At 61.4% G+C, this 20,991-nt stretch overlaps 1 protein-coding gene across 1 annotated transcript in view; it reads right to left on the bottom strand.

The window, feature by feature from the left end:
* The window catches only part of KCNQ1 (potassium voltage-gated channel subfamily Q member 1), a 317,397-nt gene that overhangs the window by 165,420 nt on the left and 130,986 nt on the right, over nucleotides 1-20,991 (bottom strand). The window contains 1 exon segment of the mRNA XM_053899318.1: nucleotides 14,477-14,594. Within this exon segment, the coding sequence (XP_053755293.1) occupies nucleotides 14,477-14,594 (118 nt within the window).

Raw genomic sequence — 20,991 nt, 5'->3', positions numbered from 1 at the left:
GAGCCCCGCGTCAGGCTCTGTGCTGACAGCTCGGAGCCCGGAGCCTGCTTCCGATTCTGTGTCTCCCTCTCTCTGACCCTCTCCCGTTCATGCTGTGTCTCTGTCTCAAAAATAAATAAACGTTAAAAAAAAAAATAAAAAAATAAAAAAAAACAATGAGAGTTCGGGGAGACAGCACACAAAAAGAAAAGGAAATGCTCTTAAATACTTGAAGAGCTGAAGTCCTCATTTATAGTAAAAGGAACAGATGCCAGGACACTGCGCTCACCCATCAGCTGAAGGAAGAGAAAATCGGGGACCACTTGCTGGGGAGGGCGCGGGCAGATGGGCGCACTCGGCCTCGTTCACTGCGTGGGCAGGTGCGGCCCTCGTGGCAGCGTGGGTCAGAACGTGTGGATGGGAGGAAATGGACCTTTTGAAAGGAATCCGCTTAAGAGGGAGACATTACGTGAAAAAGGGGTGTGACGGGATGTGACTTTACCTTGAAAGATAACAACAGTAGCTATGGGAACAGTGGGCAGTGGGCTCCATCACTTTGCCGGGGGCCACGCTCCATCTTTCGTCATTTCATTTGCTCTCCTTTGAAATGCTTATCTAGGCATCAGCCTTGATTTTCTCCTCCGTGCTGACTGTGTTTAACTCCGCTTAATCTGTGAGAGAGCGTCTTCAATTTCACTTCCCTTAACTTCGCGAAATCTCCTATCTTGGCAAGACTTCTAGTTCTCCCCCGTAGTTGATTTACTTCGTATTGTCCCCCTTTGATAAGGGACAGCCCAGAAAGAGCCTCCGTCAGCAGAGAGAGAGCGCGAGCAGGGGTGAGCGCGGTGGGGACCCACGGTAGTGTTCAGTGGGGAGGGATGGACCGATTTCGCCCCGGGCAGCTCCTTAGTTTGTGCGAGTGGCTGATGGCTGCCTTTAGCTGCCCCGCGCATCCATCCGAGGAGGACGTGTTGTGTACAACGCTCTGCAAATGTTAATAGAAAGGAGGTGCGTAGATGTCCTGATCTAGATCCTTCTCCAGAACGCCCAGGCATCTTCCCTGGAACGCTGCGCACCAGGGCCTCGCCGCGCGCTCACCGAAAAATGCGTGGGCTCCCTCGGTGACAGCTGGGAGGTGCCCGTACAGCAGGACGCCTGCTGCTCTCTTCAGATGCCCCGCGCTTGCTTCCCGCCCAGACCGCCCTGCCTGCGGGTCACCGCGTGGGCCACCGCCGGCCCCATCCCGCCAGCTGCACTTAAGTCCTGCGGCCCTCGGTCCCTGCGTCCGCTGACGGAAAGCTCGCCGACTCGCCCCGAGCAGGGCCCTCCCAGCCCGCCACGTCTGGGTCCCCGTGGTTATGGAAGCAGTGCCATCAAGCCCAGAGCTACCCCAAGCACGGTCCCATCTGGGGACCACCGGGACACGGGCCAGGAGCCCGCAAGCATCGCGGAAGCAGCACTTGAACCCTGCTGCGCGGAGCGGTCCCGGTTCGTGCGTGGGCGCGTCCCCGTGCGCACGGGTCCTCGGCAACGGTGCTTCTCCGAGGCAGTGCCCCCTATAATTACAATCGGTGCCCTGCGGGTGGCTCAGAGGTGTGGCACGCCTACACATTCAGTCCGGCAAAAAACCGCAGGCAATATGTGTAACACGTGACTACTTATGGAGAAAGGCGGTGTACGTTGGGAGAATACACGCGCGGACGTATCCGCTCATACGCAACTCCCGGGAAAATACGATCGGAAACCGGTCACGGTGCTCACCTTCAGGAAGGAGACTTTGGGGGTGGGGACAGCCTGAGTTTTCCCCTGTGTTCCCTGTGGCGCTCTGAATTTGGTCTGCCGTGTGCGTGTAAGGCCCGCTTTATCCTTGTTATTATTTTGTAGCGCTGCAGTGGGTCAAGTGTCCTTCCAGGCTGTTCCGGGGGCAGCCCTGGGTGGGGGGTGGGGGTGGGGGGAGCTCGGCCGCACGGTGCCACGGGCTCTGGCTCGTGTCACCCGGAGGGGCAGGGCCCACTCCGGCACAAAGGGGGTTTTGACAGCGCAAGGCAGAAGCGGAGTGAGAGCAGACCCCGGGCAGGCTCCCAGCGAGCCCACCCCCCCTGCCCCGGTGGGAAGGGTGCCCTCCACCCATCTGCCGAGCTGCAAGCTCTCCTCGGAAACGAAACGTCACGTCTGTCCGGTTGTCGCGGAACCTGGAGGCGCGTGACTCTGTAAAGGGAGGACCGTACACGCCCGTGGTCTGTTCTGACCGCCGTGTCTCATTAAATAGTTTAGTTGTGTAACTCCCTCCCCTCCCACTTCAGGTAATCCTTGATTCTGATTAACAAGACGATGTATTTTTCAACGCATCTGCCTCCTGTCTGTGTCCGCGGAAATACCTCCTAACGCGTGCTCACAGTCTAAGCTTGAAAAACTACTAGAACCCGGACCCTGTTTCACGACCGGAGCGTTGTGTGTGGCCAAAAACTCGGGGCTGGGGAGGAGCAAGTTATCTGCACTTGTGACACAGCACCGTCTGGACGCTGGGCATCCGGTGGGGGGGGGGGGGGGCGCACAGTGTTGGCCGAGCAGGGGGCCCCCGGTCTGTCCCCACTGGGGCACTGCCCCCCGCCCCAACCACCGGGGGAAGGGAGCGGAGGGGACACAGAGGCTGACGAGCCCCTCGGGATGTATCCACACTTAGCCTGTTGGGGGGGGCTTTGCCCAGGCGTGGGGAGGCTGGGACACAGCGCTGGCAAAGCTGGGCGGGAAGAGGGCAGCCGAGCACCCAGCAGTGTAAGGCCGCCGACAGCAGCAGCCTGTCAGCCCCAGAAGCGAGGCCTGGAAAACTGTTCTGGAGGAAACACAAAGGACTCTCAGACCCTGCAGCCAAGGTGCCCAGCGAGCGTTTTTTTTTTTTTTTTTTTTTAACAGCTATTAGGGTGACAAGCCTTTCCAAAGGCCAGCAGTTGGCGAGGGTTTCCAGGAAGCTGGTCTGGCACCAGCCTGGGATTGGAGCAGCTTTAACGAGTTAACTTCAGAAGGAAGGACTCATCAGGGAAGGGTTAAGGTTCAACAAACTTTTTGAATTATTTTGCAAAAAGTCCTGGCTTTCAAATTCAAAGGCTGTTTAGCCGGGACTGTTTTAAGCCTGAGATTATTCCAAAGGCAACGCGGCCGCACGTTTCTGATTCATTCCTCCAGGGTTTGTCTTAAGTCCTCGGGACAGGCTTTGCGAGTGCCATCCGGTGCCGGGAAGCACACGGGGGTCGCCTCCCCCGTCTCATCAGACACCCCTCCACCCCCGCGCCTCTCCCCTGCCAGCGCCCGTGGCCGTGTGTGCACACGCACGCACACGCACACACCTTCCCCAGGCAGGAAGCCGCTCTTTGCCAAGAGCGAATGGAATTCAGATTTCCAGAGGGTGTCCTTGGCCTCCAGCTCCGTAGCCACACGCCGAAGAAAGGTCCTAGTGTGTGTGGCGGGGGCTGCGAGAGAGGGCCCCTCCATCTTTGCTCACGTCTATCTGGGCCCCAAGAAAAACCCACAACTGGCTGTGCTCTCCTCAGCCACACCCGGCCTCGGTCACATTCCTTCCCTTCCTGAGCCCACACTGGGTGGCCCCACAACCCAACTTGTACACCTCCCTCCCCACCAGCGGGGAGACCCAGGCCAGGCCCTCATGGGGCAGCCAGCAAGTACAGGCGAGGGGGCCGCACCCCAAGCCCCGAAGCAGCCGGAAACCACGGAGGGGCCCTCAGAGCTGGGCATCCCACCCGTGGCCCGCCTCTCGGCTGTGGGGGGAGAAGACGGGGCTTCCTTCCCTGACCGGCACACCCTGGGGCTGAGCTCCCTGCGGGAAGTCCCTCCTCTTATCCCACCTGTGCCCCCCCTGCTGCAGCACTGGGGTGCCGGCTGCAGATGATCTCCCCCGCCCCCCCCCCCCACACACACCCACATACCAGTGAGAAGCACTCCCCCCTCCCCCCATCCAGGCCGGGCCTTCAGGCCCTGGGATCTGGCATCCTCGGGAGTTAAACATTTACAGACGGAGACCCACACCAGCCCAGTCAATGAGACAAGCCCATGATCAGCCACACACGGTGGACAGGCTGGTCACGCTTCGCTTCTCTCTGACCCAAGTCATGGGGACCTTGCCACCTGTGCGGCCAGGTAGCGACAGGTGGACGGTGCGGTCCTTCTGTAGGTCACGGGGGCCGACGAGGGCTGTGAGCAGCGGGAAGGAGCCTTTGCGGTGTTCCGGTGCGCGGTGCCCAGGGAGGCCTGGCGCCCAGGCAGTGGCGGCTCTGAGTCCAGGCCAAGCTGCGCTCCGCTCGGACAGGCCCTTTGTTTGCGCCGGAGACTGTTTCCAAAAGCGGCAGACTCCCGGGGGCTCGCATTTCTGCCTGGGGAGAGGCTGCAGCTTTGCAGCCCGGGCTTCTGGCCCCGCTCAGGGCTTCGCTGGTGCTCCTGAGACGGGCGTGGGGGCACCTCTGCCCCGGTCTTGCCACTGGGGCCTCTGGCTGGGCACCGCGAGGCCACCTTCACTGTTCCTTCTGGCCAGTTCAGACCTCACGGGTCAGCACTGGCCTCTGCTCCCCAGCCTGGCCTGCGGTGGACCCGCCTGGGGGACACTGTTCCCCATCCCTTGGGGGAGGGCCTGCGGGTGGGAGAATCAGCAGGGTAAGGAGCAGGCACGGGGCATGGAGGGGCACGGGATCCAGAGGCTGGAGCCCAGGGCCCGGCCCCGGCTCTGTCGACAGCTGGCATATTCTTTGGACAGGGACCCCTCAGGGACCGGTCCCTGGGACTCTGGGGCTCCCGGGACCGGGAGCTCCCCGGGACTCCCATTTGGAGTCCCTGGGACTCCCATTTCCCAGTTTGTCCATCTCCTGACACGTACAGAGATATTTTCCCACCCCCAAGGCCCGGCCACTCTTCAGTGGTCTGAAGAAGTCCACTCCCCAGGGCAGGAGACGGCTGAGTGGTGGCGAGGCCCATAAGCACAGAGCTGCCGTGGACCGTGGGGTCACCGGGGAGGACGTCTCCAGGGAAGTCCCTCTGAGTCTCCCGGGCGGTTCGCCCCCGGCCCCTACACACACAGCCGGCACTCCATCCTACCGGGAGCCCGTTTTCCTCATCCTGACGCCACCCCATCTCATGAGCCTGCCCCCTGCTCCTGCTGTGGACCCTCCGGGTGGGAGCCCGCACGCTTGGCTGGGGGGGGGGGGTCACAGGGCAGTTCAAAAAGAACAGCAGAAAAAAGAAAAAAAGCATTCAAGTGTTTCAAAGTGGAAAAGATTCTGTTCGATGTGACAAATCCAGAAACTCTGAAACACAAGCCTACCCCCAGAAGGCAAGGACGGGCCGGGGAAGAAAGGCGCCCTTGGGCCACCGAGTGGGAGGCACTGGGCCCCAGAGCCGCCCGGGGCTGGGCCGGGAGACAAGCCTAGGGCACATTCAAAGGCTTGAAGCCAGAGGTACAGAGCCTGGCTGACTGACGAATCAAGAGGGGGCCACTCTGCCGGGAGCTGCCCACCTCCTCTCGGGGGGGCCTGGCTCTCGGGGGACAGCAGGCGCAGGTAACCGTGGGGAAGGACCGCCCCTGAGCGTGTGTGTGTGTGTGCGTGTGCACGTGTAGCTGTGCGCTCTCTGCAAGGCCTTACCTCCCACCCATCTTCCAGCAGCCTCCCCCCACCGGGAAGTCACCCCACTCCCTGCCTCAGTTTCCCCAGCAGGGCACTGTTGAGGCAGGTATCCTGCTTCGGCTGCCGGCCAGTCTGATATCTCGCCCACGATTCAGTTCCCAAGTCTTGGAAGGCAAATCCGGGAGAGTCAAAGTTGCCTTTGAAAATCCCTTGAATTGCCCCTAAAAAGAAAAAAAACCCAGCGCTCGGGGCTCTGTGCACACCCCCACTCCACCGCCCTCGTGCCCACGGAGGTGGGGGGCCCTGAGTGCAGACATCCAGGACCCTCCCAGCGCTGTCTTTAAAGGGAGCCTCCAGAGCTGCGGCCCATGTGAAGAGATTACTTATCGAGATCAAAGCCAAAGCGGGGTCAGGGCTAAGGGTGTGGGGATGACGTGGACGCCAGACTCCGAGGCTGGACCCGGACTCCTGTCTCCTTCTGCCACCACTTGCTCTCCCCCTTTCCTCCATGAGGACTTCCTTCCCAGCTGGAGCCCCAGGCCTCCCGCGGGCCTTCCAGACCTCACAGATTTACAGCCGGACCTCCGCCCTGTGGTCCGCCCCTGCCCGGGATGCCTGCCTTGTCCCAAAAGGGCCGGCACATCTCGAGAATGGATGCCTCTGGGGGGCTCTGGGCCCGCAGCAGGAGCCGTGACCCTGGGCCTGTCACTCTGTGTCCCGGGAAGGCAGCTCGGCCTTGCCCAAGCCATCCGGGAGCCCCCCGGGTAGCCTGTGGGTCTGCGAGGCCCCTTGCCCTCCTTGCCTGGTGGTGCCCGGGCCGTGGCGTGGGGAGACGCTGACCGTGCAGGATTCTCCCCGGAGGAGGCGGCCGCAGAGACCGCCGGCCGGCACGCAGACTGGCCTCCGCGCGCCGTTCCCTCCCGCCGGCGAAGAGAGGGGCACGGGCCGACGCCACGCCCCCTGTCGCCTCTCTCCCCCTGCCGGCCCTCAGGCTACCGGCCCGGGTTCCACCTCACAGACCTGGGCTCCCATAGAGACGGCGTGTCTGCACGAGCCCCGGCTCTGCCCCTGCCTCCCGGGGACGCTGGCAGGGCCGGGCGCTGGGAACGGGCGCACCGACCCACAAGGACACAAGCTGTGCGTCTGGGCTAAGGGCAGCCTCCCCTCCCGACCCTGACAGAAGAGCTGGACACACAGAGCAGGGCTCCGTCAAGCACCTGGACACCAGCAAGCCTGGGCACACGGCCGCCGCCTTCCGGCCGTCGCCCTGCTGGGCACCACTGGGCACCAGTGAGCTGCCCAGAGAATGAGGGCTAGACCTCCATCCCCGCCTCGCACAGGGCCCAGGGAGGGCGGGACACACGGCCCACGCCGCCCCTCGCTCTGCCGCAAGCCTGTGCCGTCCTCGGCGGGTGGGCCCGGCCGTGACGGGCGTGAGCGGCCCGAGCATGTTGGGGCACGTGTGGCCGCTCCGGGGCACGGTCCTCCGGCCCCCCTCGCCCCACCCCTGAGCAGCAGGACGGCGGGCCCAGGCCTCTCCCTGCACCTCCACGGGAGCCAGGGGCCCCAACGGTCCCGGACCCCCTTTCCCAGCTACTAGAGGTTGTGAACTTGCCTCCAGCCCATCTCGAGGCCCGGGGCTCAATGGCCTCCGGGTACATCTTGTTAAGGACAGTCCCTGATATCCCCATGGATACGTGGCGGTTTCAGAAGCTCTCGGGTGAAGGAAGGGATGTCCCCATGGGCTCTTCCGTCCCAGGGGGACGTTTTACACTGGCTGACATTTATCAGGCATGTTCCTGAATTAGGTGCAAGGCCAGACTCCCGACCACGTGTCCTCAAGGGCTCATACCAGCGCCGTGAGAACCCACCTCCGGTGTCTACGAGAGGGCACCAGGGCCCAGGGAGGCCAGCAGACTGCCCCGGTGTCCTGCAGGCAGGACATGATCCACGCTGGCCAGGGCTCCTGCGAATGCAGCGTCTCTGGGCTTGGTGGACATACAAACGTCAGCTGACGAGGAATAAATCTCAGACACCGCTCACCATCGCTGCACGGAAAACTACAGGCCACGAAAAGAGAAGTCCTAAGTAAACGGACGCATCGGGGCCACAGTCGCAAAGACTCGATCCTGCAACGATGGTCACCCTCCCCACAGTCTAGAGAAGCCCCCCCCCCCCACCTACAGGAGGTTTTCTGGGGCGACCGGCTGTGCGTGGAGGGGTGGACCAAACGGACACAGGCCAGCGGCGAAGCGGGGGACCTGGCCGGAGCCTTCCCCACCGGCTGTCAAGACCCGGGACCGGAGCACGGGGACCGTGAGGCATGGCCCTGGCGAACTACAGTCTGACCAGCGGGACCACATGGGGTTCCGAAGCCGAGGTCCGCGCAGACAGCGAGCCGGAGGGTGACCGGGTGGGCCTGGCGGGGCAGCGGGGGAAGGATGGGCTTTCCGTGAAGGGTGCTGAGCCCGCCTGCGCAGCCCGGTGGGGGAGAATGTACCTTGACCTCGGCCTCACATTGGACGCAGAAATCGATTCCAGATGCCCGGCTGATCGACACGGGGAAGGTGAGCTAATAAAGCTTCAGAAAAAACCAGAGTATCTTTATGACCTTGGAGCAGTCAAAGTGTCTCTAATAGGACACAAACGGCACTATCCAGAGAGGAAACGTTTCATTAACTGAATCACATTAGGAGTTCACTTAAAGGTCTGTTCGTCAGAAGACACCCTCAGGAGAAGGGAAGACGGCGGAAGAGGGGGAGGCGGTCCTTACGTGCCGAGTACGTACGTGGGCGTGGGTGGGCGCGGGCACGCGCGTTTCTGACGCCCGTCCTAGCCAGGCGACGTACAGGCAGAAAGAACGAAGTGCTGTAAACGGATGAGAAAAGGCCACCCGACACGAAGCGGGCCGGAGACACGAGCACGTTCCTGGAGGACAGCACGCGCGGAGTAAAAGACGACAGAACAGGCTCGCCTGCACCAGCCCCCAGATCGCAGAGCGGTGCTGCGAGCCCTGCCCCCTGCCCCCGCTTCCCCAGCGTGGCTGAAAGGGGCCGTGAAAGAGGCCCGGTGCCGGTGACAATGCGGAACGGGCCCGCCGCCCCGCCGCCGCGGTGGGGGGCAGCAGGTAGGCGGTGGTGTCGAACCCGAGCCTAGCGGCCCCACGCCTGGGCGTATTCTCACCAGACGGGCAGCCTGCTCTCGCCCCAGGAAGCCCGTACGGGACGCTCTTAGCACCGACGGTAACAGCCCGTGGCCGCGGGCAACGGGACGGACGAACCCCGCGGAGGGCCGGCCGGCAGGCACCGCTCTCCGCGGCCAGCGCGGCCCGGCTCCGGGAAGGCAGCCGGTGGGTGTGCGCACTGCGCGAGTCTGTCTGCGGAAGGTTCGGGAACGGGCGCGGCCGAGCGGTGCCGCTGGCAGCCGGGACGGTGGTCACCCTCCGAAGGCATGGCGGGGACTGGGGACACGGGGGCTTCCTGGGAACCTGCCTGCTAGTCACATGGGGCCCAGGGTGAACGGAGCCGAGTCCCGTGGAGACCTGCGTGCTCGTCTCCTTCAACTAGAAAGTGGAAAACACTCTCTATGCAAGGACAGTCCTTTCTGAGCCGGCCCGGCCCCCCGACCCCTTCCGCCCCCCACGCAGGCCTCCCGACCCGGCTGCCTTAGGGCTCAGTCTCCCCTCGCAGGTTTAAGCAGAGCACAGAGAGGAGCCGTGGGGTACCCGCGGCCACCGCAGATGTCTCCATAGCAACACCAGCGTGACCTCTGGAGTCACTGCAGTCCTCCAGCCGCCTCTAGCAAGTGGATGCCCTCCTGTCCCTGACCTCCTCCAGCACTGCCTGCCTGGCCGGGGCCGGCCTCGGCAAAGCCCTGCCCTTGGAGAGCGCCGAGCCCCGCCATGGGAGTGGCCCGGGGCCAGGAGTTCACTGTCACGGTCCCCAAAGGACGTAAGAAGCCTTCTGCTTTCCTCTGGGCCTTCCACCTAGAAGAGGGCCCACTCCCCGGAGCAGGGGCCTCAGGGGCCGGCCTGCAGCTGGGCCGGTGCAGGCTGGGAGCCAGATCGAGGGCATCTGATTCCTAGTCCCGTCCCTTTCCCACTGAGCCACTCCGCCTCGCTTTTAATTTAATTAGGAGAACATTTAATCCCCCCGTGCATTTCAGAGACGGGTCTGAGCTGGCCGGGGCTGGGAGGCTCTGACTCAGGCAGCTCCACACGGCACTCCCGGACGGGCTCCCACGGGGTTTCCTTGGCACCTCGTGTGGACGGAGGTGGTCTGGAGCTCCGAGAAGACAGGACACCGGTCCGGAAAGAGACCGGTCTCTAATGTGCCTGGAAGGCCCCCTCCCTCTTCCCCCTGTTCTCTGGCCCCGAAGCAGCCTCGTCGTCCTTCCCCACCAAGGTTTGCAGAACAAGGAGGTGGCCACTCACACAGTGCCTGGGCCTCCACCAGGGTCCGCGGGAGCGAGCCGCAGCTGGCCCTGGGGTCCCTGAAATGCCCCTGGCAACCCTGGTCCCATCCAAAGAGCTAGCCCCGCCGTCCCTGGAGCTGAGTACAGGGCCGAGCCTTGTGACACTTGCCCCGTTTCCAGAAGGCGTGGGGCTGGCCCTGGCCTCCCTGGCAAACGCAGAATTCAGGTGACCTTAGTAGTGACGTGGGTGAAAGCTGGGCCGCGGGGGCCTTGCTGGAAAAGAGAGATCGAGCGTCTCGGCATGAGACCGCAGGGCCCAGGAGAAAGCCGGAGACACGGAAATTCTAATTAAGGCACACGGGGCTGGTTTTGCTCAAGGACCTACAGGCTGTCCTGTCACAGGACGGCCCACAAGCACACAGTTGCTCGTGGCCACCTGGTAGGGGCCCCGCAGTGCCCCAGCCTCAGCTCTGCCTTCCCTGGAAGGCCCTCCCCGTGCCCATCTGTGCCCAGGGTGTCCCGCTATATTGTCCCCGGCGGAGCAGGATGGGCTGGGGGCGACTGGTAGACAGGAGCTGAGCCTCGCCTGTCCAGGATGCTGTGACGGAAGACACGGAGGGGGCCGGGGGTCACCACTTCCGGAGGAACCCGTCGGGGTGGGGGTGGCCACAGGCGGCAGCAGTCCCGGTGGGCCTGGCCTCTCACACAACCTGCCTTGGGTGTCCGCGTGCAGCCAGCGGGACAGACGCGGACTCCTGGCCATGCTTGGCTGGCTTGGCCGCAGGGGTGGAGGGGGCTTCGTGGAAATGGCTGCCGTGTCCCAAGGCCCCTGGGAGAGGGGCACCCGGGCCACACCCGTACGCGGTCCCGGTCGGGGCCTCATGCTGAGGCCAGTCGGGCCTAGCTGCCCACTCAGGTGTACTAACAGGCATGCCGAGGCACCCACACCCCTCACCACCTCATCTCAGGTGAGGCCGGCCTGGCCCCGGTGCGGGTCCTGCCTGGGGGGGGGGGGTGGGAGCCACGTCTTGGAGCCCCTCCCAGCCTGGGGCTTCAGGACTCCCAGGGAGAGAGAGCCTGAGAGGAGACAGAGCCCCCAGAAGGGTCCCAGGCCCCGTACTCGGGGCTCAGGGAGCTGGTGCGGAGGCCTCGACAGCCAGAGGGCTTGGCTGCCTGGGCCTCCCTGGGGTGAGGCTGGCCGAGCAGATGTTGGGAAGACGGTGGGAATCTGATGGCTGCAGATGGGGAGGCACAAGTGTGCACACAGAGGTGCCCCCCCCCCCTTTGCTGTCCTGCCAGTGGCCGTCAGTGGCCACAAGGCAGCAGATGGGGCAGGAGCCCAGGCACTCCTCCCGGCTCCTGTTGGGGGCAGGGCTCCTCTCCTCTCTCAGAGTTGGGGAGGGGGCTTTCCCGACCCCCCCATTGTCCTCGACGCCCCATCTCTACCTTACGCCGGCCCCTCGGAAACCCTGTGGCAAGGCTCTGGGCGGGGGATGCAGGTGCGCACGGGGCTCCCTTCCGCTGGCCCTGTGGCCCGGCTCCCTAGAGCTGGGGGCGGGGCTGGGCTGCATGGGGTCTCCGGGGCTCGCGTGGGGGGCTGGGGTGGCCGAGACCACTCTGTCTCCCTAACACGGTACGCCCCGGCGACTCTCTAGATTGCACCAGGGCTGCTCAGGGCCCCCGGCTCCCCGCCCCTCATCCCGGCCAGAGGCCCCGGAAAGAGGAGCTTCGCCCAGCCCCAGGGACCTTCCCGTAATCAAGGCTGCAGTGACCTCACCTCCCTGGGGCCCAACGGGTGGGGAGAGCTTGAGATGGAAACAAAATGTGTCTTTATTTATGCTTTTAATTTGAATCCTGGATCCGACCCAACGTGGTAATACATTGAACATCAGTAAAACGCTGGAGAAGGACGAATCTGTTTGTCAGCAACTGCTCCCCACCCTCTCTGCCCCCTGCGAGACCCCCGCGCACACCCCTGCCCCTCTCACACACACCAAGGCAGGTGCCCGCGGGGCCGGGCTGCCTGCAGCAGCCTTGACGTGTCCCCAAGCAGCCGGAGCTGTTTAGTTGGGGGCATCCGTCAGGAGGAGTGCCGGGCAGGAGGTGAAGGCACGGAGGGCAGTCGTGGCGCCCCCAGAGCCACCTCTGCCAGCCATGGGGGGGGAGGCCTCTGCCCAGCCTGCAGCCTCGGGGGCGTCTAGATTCTGAGGCCCCCCCACCTCTCCCTGGGCCCGCATCACACGTCCTTCACCGGGGCTCCCCAGGGCACAGCACCCTGTACTAAGGACACGTTCACGCAGATGCCCTGCGGTCTCCACCTTGACCCTGACCTGATGGGACAGCGATGCCTTGAGGTGGCCCCTCTACTGACACCTCGGCTCCCTGCTCCCAGCACCCACCACAGACCAAGTGTGGTGACAGGTCTGCTGGGAGAAGCCCTTACAGGTTCTAGCATGGGGACCCGGCTGGGCAAGGACTGGGGTGTAGGCCCGGACAGCACCGGGGGTGACAGGAGACACCCCCCCTCCCCCACCCCACCCCCCAGCCAACCCGCCACACTGGGAGTGCTGGCCCGAGAAGGCCCATGGCGGGCGTTCGGGACGGTGAAGCACCCAATCCGCAGCAAGCATCCGGGCCGCTCCGGTCTGACGGCCGCAGTTTTAGAAGAGAAGTGGCCCAGTGCCCCTGATGACACTGCCTCTGCTGGCTTGGATCGCCTCCCGGGGCTCCCCGGGAAGCTGGGTGCATGCTGACGGCCCTCACCCTGGAGGGGTGACTGTTGAGGGCAGCTGCGGGCTTGGCTGTGGGCCCCTGGATCCCCAGTCCTTTATCACCCTCACCCTGGGCCTCCCTGTGGGGATCTCGCAGGGCCAGGGAGCTGGTGAGGCAGCCCTGTCCTTCCAGGGTGGGACTCCTTGTGTGTGTCGAGGGGCTGGGCCACGGCGGGGAGAATGAACGGGCTGACGGGAGAGAGCGGCGAGAAGGGGCAGCGGGAACCGTGACGCCCGCGTGGAATCCGCCTGCCCGAGGGTCATGGCTGTCCCTGCCCTGAGTGGCCACTGGCACCGGAGTCGCACACAACACCAGCCACGGAACGCCGGCTTTTACCACCCCGCGGTCTCTCTTGTGCCCTGGACTCTGAAAACGCCTCGGCCCGGGTGCCTAAGTCCGCACTCTGCCTTCGGGCCCCGGCCTGGACCCGCACGGCCTGGCTTCCCTGGCTGTTCACACCTCTGCCCTGGCGCGTTCGCCCAGCAAGCCTGTCCGGTCACCTCCAGGGTGGATGGGGGCCCAGAAGCCCCCTCCGCTGCCGGGTCCGTGGGGACAAGTCGCCCCCGCTTCCCAGGGCCCCAGCGGGCTCACGCGAGTCCGGTAAACAGGTCCTGCGCACACTGGCCTCCCCCACCGCCACCGGGTGAGGCCTGACCCCCCGTGAGCCTGGGGGGAGGCGGTGCTGCGCAGGGAAAGACGGCGGGCAGGTCCTGCCTTCCTCTTTTGCTGGCCACCCGACTCCCGCCAGTCCCGCGTGGGCGGCCAGGAGGCCCTGCCATTTGGGTCCCGGCTGTCTCAGTCCCCAGTCCCCTGCTGGGGAAGAGGCGGCAGGCCTAGGGCCTCGCTCTGACAGAGGCGCACACGGCCCCCGGCAACCCTGAGACCCTGGGAGAATGGACACGCCCTCCAGAGAAACGTCCGTGGAGAGGAAACCGTGTCAGCAAGTGACTCTGGGAAGGGCTGAGGGGAGCGCGCACGTCCCAACACAGAAGGACTTCTCCGGGGAGTCCCCGACGGGGCGGCGGCCAGACAGCGCCCGAGTGCCCCACTGACCCCACCGCGTGCTGTCACCACTGGGTGCCCCTGCCGGGAGCACTGAGTCATACATCGCAAGGGAATCACACCATGGCCGGGCCCTGGGGATTGGCCTGGCCGTGCCGGGATGGCGGGGGAGGACGGGCGTGCGTCCCAGGCCAGCTGTGCCTCGGGGGAAGGCCAAGTGGAAGGCGTGGAAAATCAGCCATTTCCTCCACCTGAAGGAGCCCCTGAGGACAGCAGCGGCATCTGCCCCTTGGCCCTGGCCAGGGTTCTACGGGGAAACGCTGCTGAAAAACAAAGTCGTCTCTCTTTTGGGGGGCGGGGGAGGGGGCGAGGGGAGAGAAAAACAATCTTCTCAGACGCTCAGAGCACAAAAACAAGTGGAAAATGATCAGTTTGGTTTTCCATAAGTCCAAACAAGAGGATCGTGTTCCCAGACTTGGCGGGAGGCGCCCCCGCTCTCCTCCCCGCTCGGTGCCTGGGCGCTGGAGCCGGCCCCTGGCCGCCGGTGGCCCCCAGGTTGCCGAGGGCGGGCGGCAAGCGGCGGGCTCCGGGAGAGCAGGCCTGGGCCCCGGCGCGGCACCCAGGCGGCCCTCCTGAGCCCCGCGCCCCTCCAGCCCGTTCTCCGCGGGCGAGCGGCCACTCACTGTGACACGTGCGTGATGGGGACCAGCGGCGTCTCCCCCTCCAGATCCAGGTCCTCGGCCACGCTGTTGGTTCTCAAAAAGTGGGTCGTGCTCACTTCCAGCAGCATGGGGCTCTTCACTGTGGGCAAAGGTGTGGGGCAGCACGTTAGGCCTCCACGCAAGGCTCGCCGGGGAAGGGCCCGGGGCTGGCCAGAGCCGGGCCCGCGTGTCCGCCCCCCGCCCCCCACCCCGCCGCGGGGCAGACTTGCACGCCCCGAGCCCTCCCACAGACCGACAGGACATGCGCCTGCAGGGATGCGCGTGGGACGGGGACGGTACACGGGGCCTCCGCACGGGGATCCGGTGTGGGGGTTGAGGCGCCCCCCCCCCCGCCCCGTGCCCGAGGCTGGGGACCAGTGGAGGGCCCCCGACACCCGGGCAGGGCGAGGGCTCAGCCCGGGCGTCTAGGTCTGTCTCCGGGTTCACCCTGAACGGTCAGGCACAACGATAAAACACGGCCGACAGGCACAGGTCCGGCGAGGGACCCGGACCCCCGCCACCATGCCGTGCCCGTCATGCAGACGGAGGGCCTCGTGTCAGCGGAGACCCAGGGCAGTCGCGCTCCTGCCCACAAGGAGTGGCAAGCCTGGGAGAGAGGGGCAGCCGGTGAGCTCCCGGGCCCTCGCTCGGTTCACAGCGTCACACCTGCTACCCATACCCGCCACGAAGGGTCAGCGTAACGTTCAGGCTCCCGGGCCCACCCCCTACAGTCTGGTGCTGGTGCTCAGCGCTGCTGAGAATACGTTATCCGTCCCCTGATTCTCAGTGTGGGTTTTTTTCCTGACCTTCAGTTGACGTTTTTATTGTAAAAGAAATTAAGTACTCATTGTAGAAAGTGGCACAGTTCAAAGATCCACGAAGGCTGTCCTCCAAGGTCAACCACCGACGGGATTCCTAGCTCATCTCTCTCTGCTCAGCGGCCGCTGACACCAGGTAAGACCTCTTTTTTTTTTTTTTTTAAACCCACATGGGACAGTGCTGTCCCTGTCACTCTGAGACACGCTCCTCTCATTTTTCTGCAGGTATACAGATGTGGGGCTGCGTTTTGGTAGCTGGATAATAGTCTGTGGTTCACGCCTGCCACGGTTAACTCAACCATTCGGCGTTTGATAGCTCCTTAGGCTCTGTTAGCTTTAAGCCATTACTTTGAGTCGATGCTGAGCCACCCGTTTGTATGAAAACCTGACACCGGGGCTGGGTGAGAGGGTGCTCCCTAGGTAATTTTAATAGATGTTGCTGGATTGCTTCCCCAAGAAACTAGCAATTCAGACTCCACCAGCAAGCGGTGTGTGAATATGACAGCTCCCCCACATCCAGGCGCGAACCAGCCGTTGGCACCCTTCCCCGGGGCGTGCCACGCGTGGATGAAGACCGGATCTGGTTTTCCTTTTGTGCTGAATGCCTTTTGTGGCTTGGAGGCCATTTGCATTTCCTTTTGCAGAATTGCCTGTTCATATCTTTTGCCCATTTTTGCTTGTCAATCTGTAGGAAGTGTTTATAGATTAAAGATGTTAACTTTTTGTTACATCAGGCGTGGATATCTCCCCCCATCAATCTTTGGTCTTTCAGCCCTTAGGATGGGTGTTTTTCTCATAGAGAGTGTTTTATGTGTTTAAGGTGATAACACCTATCTTTTGTTTTGTGAAAAAGGAAGATCTTCCCACTTCAGAGTAATACGGCTGCCTCCTAAATTATTTGTAATATAAACGTATGAATGTTGTGTGTGTGTAAGTTTTAACACATTTGGCATTTCTGCCCAACGTTATGGGCGATCGTCAACAATCTGAAAATGTAAAGGTATTGGATACACTCCTAAGAGACTAAAGCATAAACTAAAATTTCTTGAGAAAAATCACAAAAGAAAATCTCCGGACCTTGGGTTTGGCGCTGAGTTTTGAAGCAGAAGACTACAAGCTCAGTCTGTGAGGGGCAGAAATGGAAATGTTGGACTTGATCAAAATCCCAGGCATTTGCTGTGCAAAAGACGCCGCTAAGGGACGCAGAGATAAGCCACGGACTTGAAGAAAGCGTTTCCACATCAGCTGTTTGGGCGAGGACTTGTATCTAGAATATACAAAGGACTCGTGCAAGCAGATAGCAGGAAAGCCCCCGACCCGATTTATGAAGTGAGTTACAAGCAAGTACCTAAAAAGATGCCCGGCTCAGTCGACACCGGCAGCTGTTAGGGAAATGCAAGTTAAAACCACAGCGAGATGCCACGGCACCCTCACCAGAATGGCTGAAATCAAAACACAGAAACCGAAGCCTGACGTCGCCACGCAAGCAGGAGGACACGGAGCGCCTGGAACTCTCCGGCCGCTGGCGGAAGTGCAGAACGATGCAGCCACCTTGGAAAAGACTTGGGCGGTCTCTTACAGAGTTGACCGTGCACTTGCCATGTGACCCAGGAGTCCTTCTCCCAGGGATTTACCCAAGCGAGTCGGAAATCCACGTCCACAAACACCTGTACGTAAGCGTGCACAGCAATTTTGCTCACGTCGCCAAGACCCGGAAACAGCCGAGATGTCCTTCAGTCGGTGAAGGGACGTACCGCCACGTCCGTACGGTGCAACAGCACCCAGGACCCGAAGGAAATGAACTAAGAGGTCCTGCGGCAACGTGGGGGACTCTCGGATGCATTTTGCTCAGCAGTGAGAGAAGCCAGATGTAAAAGGCCGCACATTATATGATTCCATTTATATGACATTCTGGAAAAGGCAAAACTACAAGGACATAAACCAGATCAATGGTTGCTAGTGTTTGGGAGGGGGGAGTATCTGACTTCCAAAGGCACGCTCAAGGAAACTCCTAGAGCTGTCGAACTCCTTCGTAGGGTGCTATGGTGGTGGACACACGAATCCAGGCATCTGTCAAAACCCACAGGGCTGCAGATCTCCAGGAATGAATTTTACTGTATACAAAGTAAAGAAAAAAAAAAAAAAGCCCCAGCCAGCCTGTTGGAGGGTCCTAGGAATGAAAGCAGACTGTGAAAAAAGTGAGTTCCGTGTTAGGAACGTATGACAGTACCTACCACACGGCACGGAGAGGAAGGGAAGGAGGAGGCGGCCTACGAAGCCTTGGGAAACAGTCTCTTGACTGCCATAACCATTAGCGCTCCGGCCGGTACTTACGCTTCTGGGTGGGGGAGGGGGGGACCGCACATACACAGGTTAAACAAATAAATAAATAAAGTAACACACCGAGTGTGTATGTGGAGTGGGTGGGCGGGGCAGGAAGGAGTCCTGTGGCCAGAAATGTTGGTGTGAACTCCTGCTTCGCTAAATATACCACACGTGTGTACTCGGGCTGCGTGCATACACCCGCTGGCTCTGCCCACTGGGGAGTCCAGGAGCAGTGACGGCCCAGGAGCAGCGGTCACGCCCTGCACCAGACCTGGTGCCTAAAAGTCACTCGCTTCCCGGTAAAAGGAACCAGGGCTCTCTGGCCAAAGGAGGATTCTGGGGCAAGGCACATACACGAGGAGCCTCAAGCGCTGTTCAGCGCCAGAAAGGAAGGGGACACGCAAAACACAAATGGAAGGGACGGGAGACATGTCAGACGGACGCGGGAGCTAACCCAAAAGGACTGTCAATCCAATGGCCAAAGCTAGAACGTTTTGAGTGGCACAAATAAATAATAGCATTGAATTCCGGCCCAAAAAAGAAGTAGGCCTGAGTCCGTACGGATACAAATCAACAAACAAACGACCGCGAGAGAGGGACAAATCTTCCTCCACGGATGGACGGTCAGATTGGCAGGTGAAACTTCAAGGAGAAACGTCAGAGTGTCTCGCCTTAGATATTTCCTTGCCGCTGTGGTGGCTGTGACAGCTGTTCCCTCCACTCTCTTGTCCTGGGGGAGGTGGGGCACGAGCCCCCTCCCCTAGAGTACAGCCGACTCGGGACTCGCTCCAACCACCAGGCTATGGAAACGGGAAACCGGTGCCCGGGGAGCGGAGGGACCTGTCTGACACCATCTCAACCGCACGGGTCATGGTTAGCAACACCAGCGACAGACCATGCTGATGTCGTGGACCCTGATACGACGCGGTGGGCAAAGCTGACTTCCGTGGCATTCTCCCCCCAAACCTGTACCCCCAGTCTCCCGAGATGCCAGACAAACCCGGACGTATCCCTCAAGCGGCAAGGTCGACGAAAACCAAGGGAGGACCGAGGAGGCGTTTTTGCAGATCGGAAGAGACCTGCTGGATAGGAGCGCACTCGGTAACCGTACTCGGTGGGTCTTGGGACGGAAAAAGGACATTAGTAGTTGAACTGGGAAAATCCACACGAGTGAGCCGGACTGTGCCTCATAATAGTGTTGTTGCAACTTCTTCGTTTTAATAACGGTGCAATGATTACAGAAGGCGGGGGCATTAGGGGAGGCTGGTAAAAGTGGGGATGGGGACTGCTAGTTTTGCCTTTCATGTAAATAAAAAAAAGCATTCTGAAGGCTGAAGCAAAAAAATAAAAAACCCTGAAGGCAAAAGATAAGCAAATCCTGTATACGATAGTACGGAAAATTCTTCGGTATTAACGAAGGACGTACAAGCACTCTAGGGGGGAAATTACCAAACCTTAGTGAGAGGCATTCAGGAAGATAGAACTAAATTCGGAAATACGCTTTTGCTCCGTTGTCGAGAAGGCTCCGTAGTGAAGAGTCTCCTCAGACCTTCACACCCCTGGCACCCGATTCTACAATTGATCTGGAAAAGCAAAAAGCTAAATCGACCACGTTCTTGAAGAGCAGCGGGGTAGGAGCGCTCGCTCCACCAGGCACCGGCGTTTCTCGAAAAGCCGTGGTCATCGAGACGGCGTGTTGTGGATACGGAGCGTGGCAGCCGGGCCAGCAGGACGGGGCCCAGTGTCCGGAAATAGCCCACCTGCCCAGGGACGCTTAGCTGTGTACCCCAGGCGGCCTCACGCGGCACGCAGAGGATGTCTGGGGACAGTTGGCCGTCCACGTGGGAGAAACGTCCCATCGGACCCTCATGCCGCACACCAAGACTTCGTTCTTAGCATTCCGGGCGACTGAAGACGTAACGAAGACAAGCAAAGCTCTGAAGCCTGTGGAACCGAATCTAGAATAGAGTCATGACCTCGGGCTTTGGAAGGGTTTCCCGAAAGTTACAATATCCACGCGGGGAAAGACCGGTGGGTTCCGGGACACTAAAACTGAGACCTGGTCATCAAGCACCACCTTCCAGGGTGAAAAGACGGCTACAGCGGAATGGTGCCCTTGAAGTACAAAGAACTCATGCAGATCTGTAAGAAAAATACAAACAATCTAAGGAAAAATGGGCAACAGGCACGTCACCAAGGAGGGATCAGAATGTCCTGAGAGCACGTGCGAAGGTGCTGTGCCTTGACTAGCACTCAGAGAGCTGTAAATAAACTCAGAGCTCACGGCCCGTGGGGGTGAGGGGCAGACTTCCAGCAGGAAACCGCACAGACATGACTTAGTCACACCCGGGAGAAGGGCTGAGTGAAGGGATCTCTGCCCGTGACATTCCCAGAGAGCACAGGAAAGTGACCGGTAAGCCTCGAAGAATGTGTCTACATTCAGAGGCTCACAGGCCCGGGACCTGGCGAGAGCGCTGGCTGCCCCATCTCAGAGGCTCGGGGCTGAGATTCAAGTGCCCTGGGTTATATTATACAGTTGTCAAGTGACAGGGCTGAAGCTTCGTCCAGGATTCAAATGTTCTTTCAAAAAAAAAAAAAAAAAAAAAGGAAAGGAAAAAGAACACAAATACATATTTTCATGTCTGCATCACTTGTATACAGAAGGCGAGAGCGGCGGAACGGTGGCTGCAAAGTGGGGCTGCTTTCTGAGCACCCGAGGTGACAAGTGCCATCTCCAAAGCCCCGCGGGCCAAGGGTGAGCCACCTGACCCCTGAGAAGCACCCGGCCCTGGTGTTTTAGGAAATTAAAATGTGCACGTCGGTTGGCTGTCCAGGGCGGGTGGGGCCTGCGCCTGCCAGAGAAGAATGTGCACTGTTTGGTTTAATCCTGGGAACAGCACAGGGGCCCCGCAGCGAGGGGCAGCGAGGGGTTCCACAGGTGTGTTTTTCCAAACCGAAAGGGAGGGCGCTGCTCTCCCCGTTTCTGTGTCACAGACCGCGGGCTCTGCCTCCCCCACCACGGGCAGGCAGGGGCCAGGGCCCTAGACCACCTCCCTGGTCCCCAGCTGCAGCGGCTGGGGGGAGGGGAAGCGGGTTCTCCCCAGGTACGGCGACACACTGCCCCCTTCAGGCGAGGGCCCCTGGGAGGGCAAGTGCCGTCCCGAGAGGCTCGCAACCCCTACCTCCGAGGGGCCGGAGATGAGGACAGACAAGGGACGGCCAGGCCTGGCCGGGCCCGGGGCGGAGCCCACAGGGCAGCTCATCCGGACCCCGGGCTCCCCGGAGGGCTGGACCCTGGGGAGGAGAGGGCTGCGCCCTGCTCCCGGCGACAGTGAAGTCATACTCCCATTAAGA

Source organism: Panthera pardus, unplaced genomic scaffold (genome assembly GCF_024362965.1).
Source record: "Panthera pardus isolate Hobbes unplaced genomic scaffold, ASM2436296v1 HiC_scaffold_12, whole genome shotgun sequence".
Lineage (NCBI taxonomy): Eukaryota > Metazoa > Chordata > Mammalia > Carnivora > Felidae > Panthera > Panthera pardus.
Note: the sequence above shows the minus strand (reverse complement) of the source record. Positions and strands in the feature narration are given on the sequence as shown.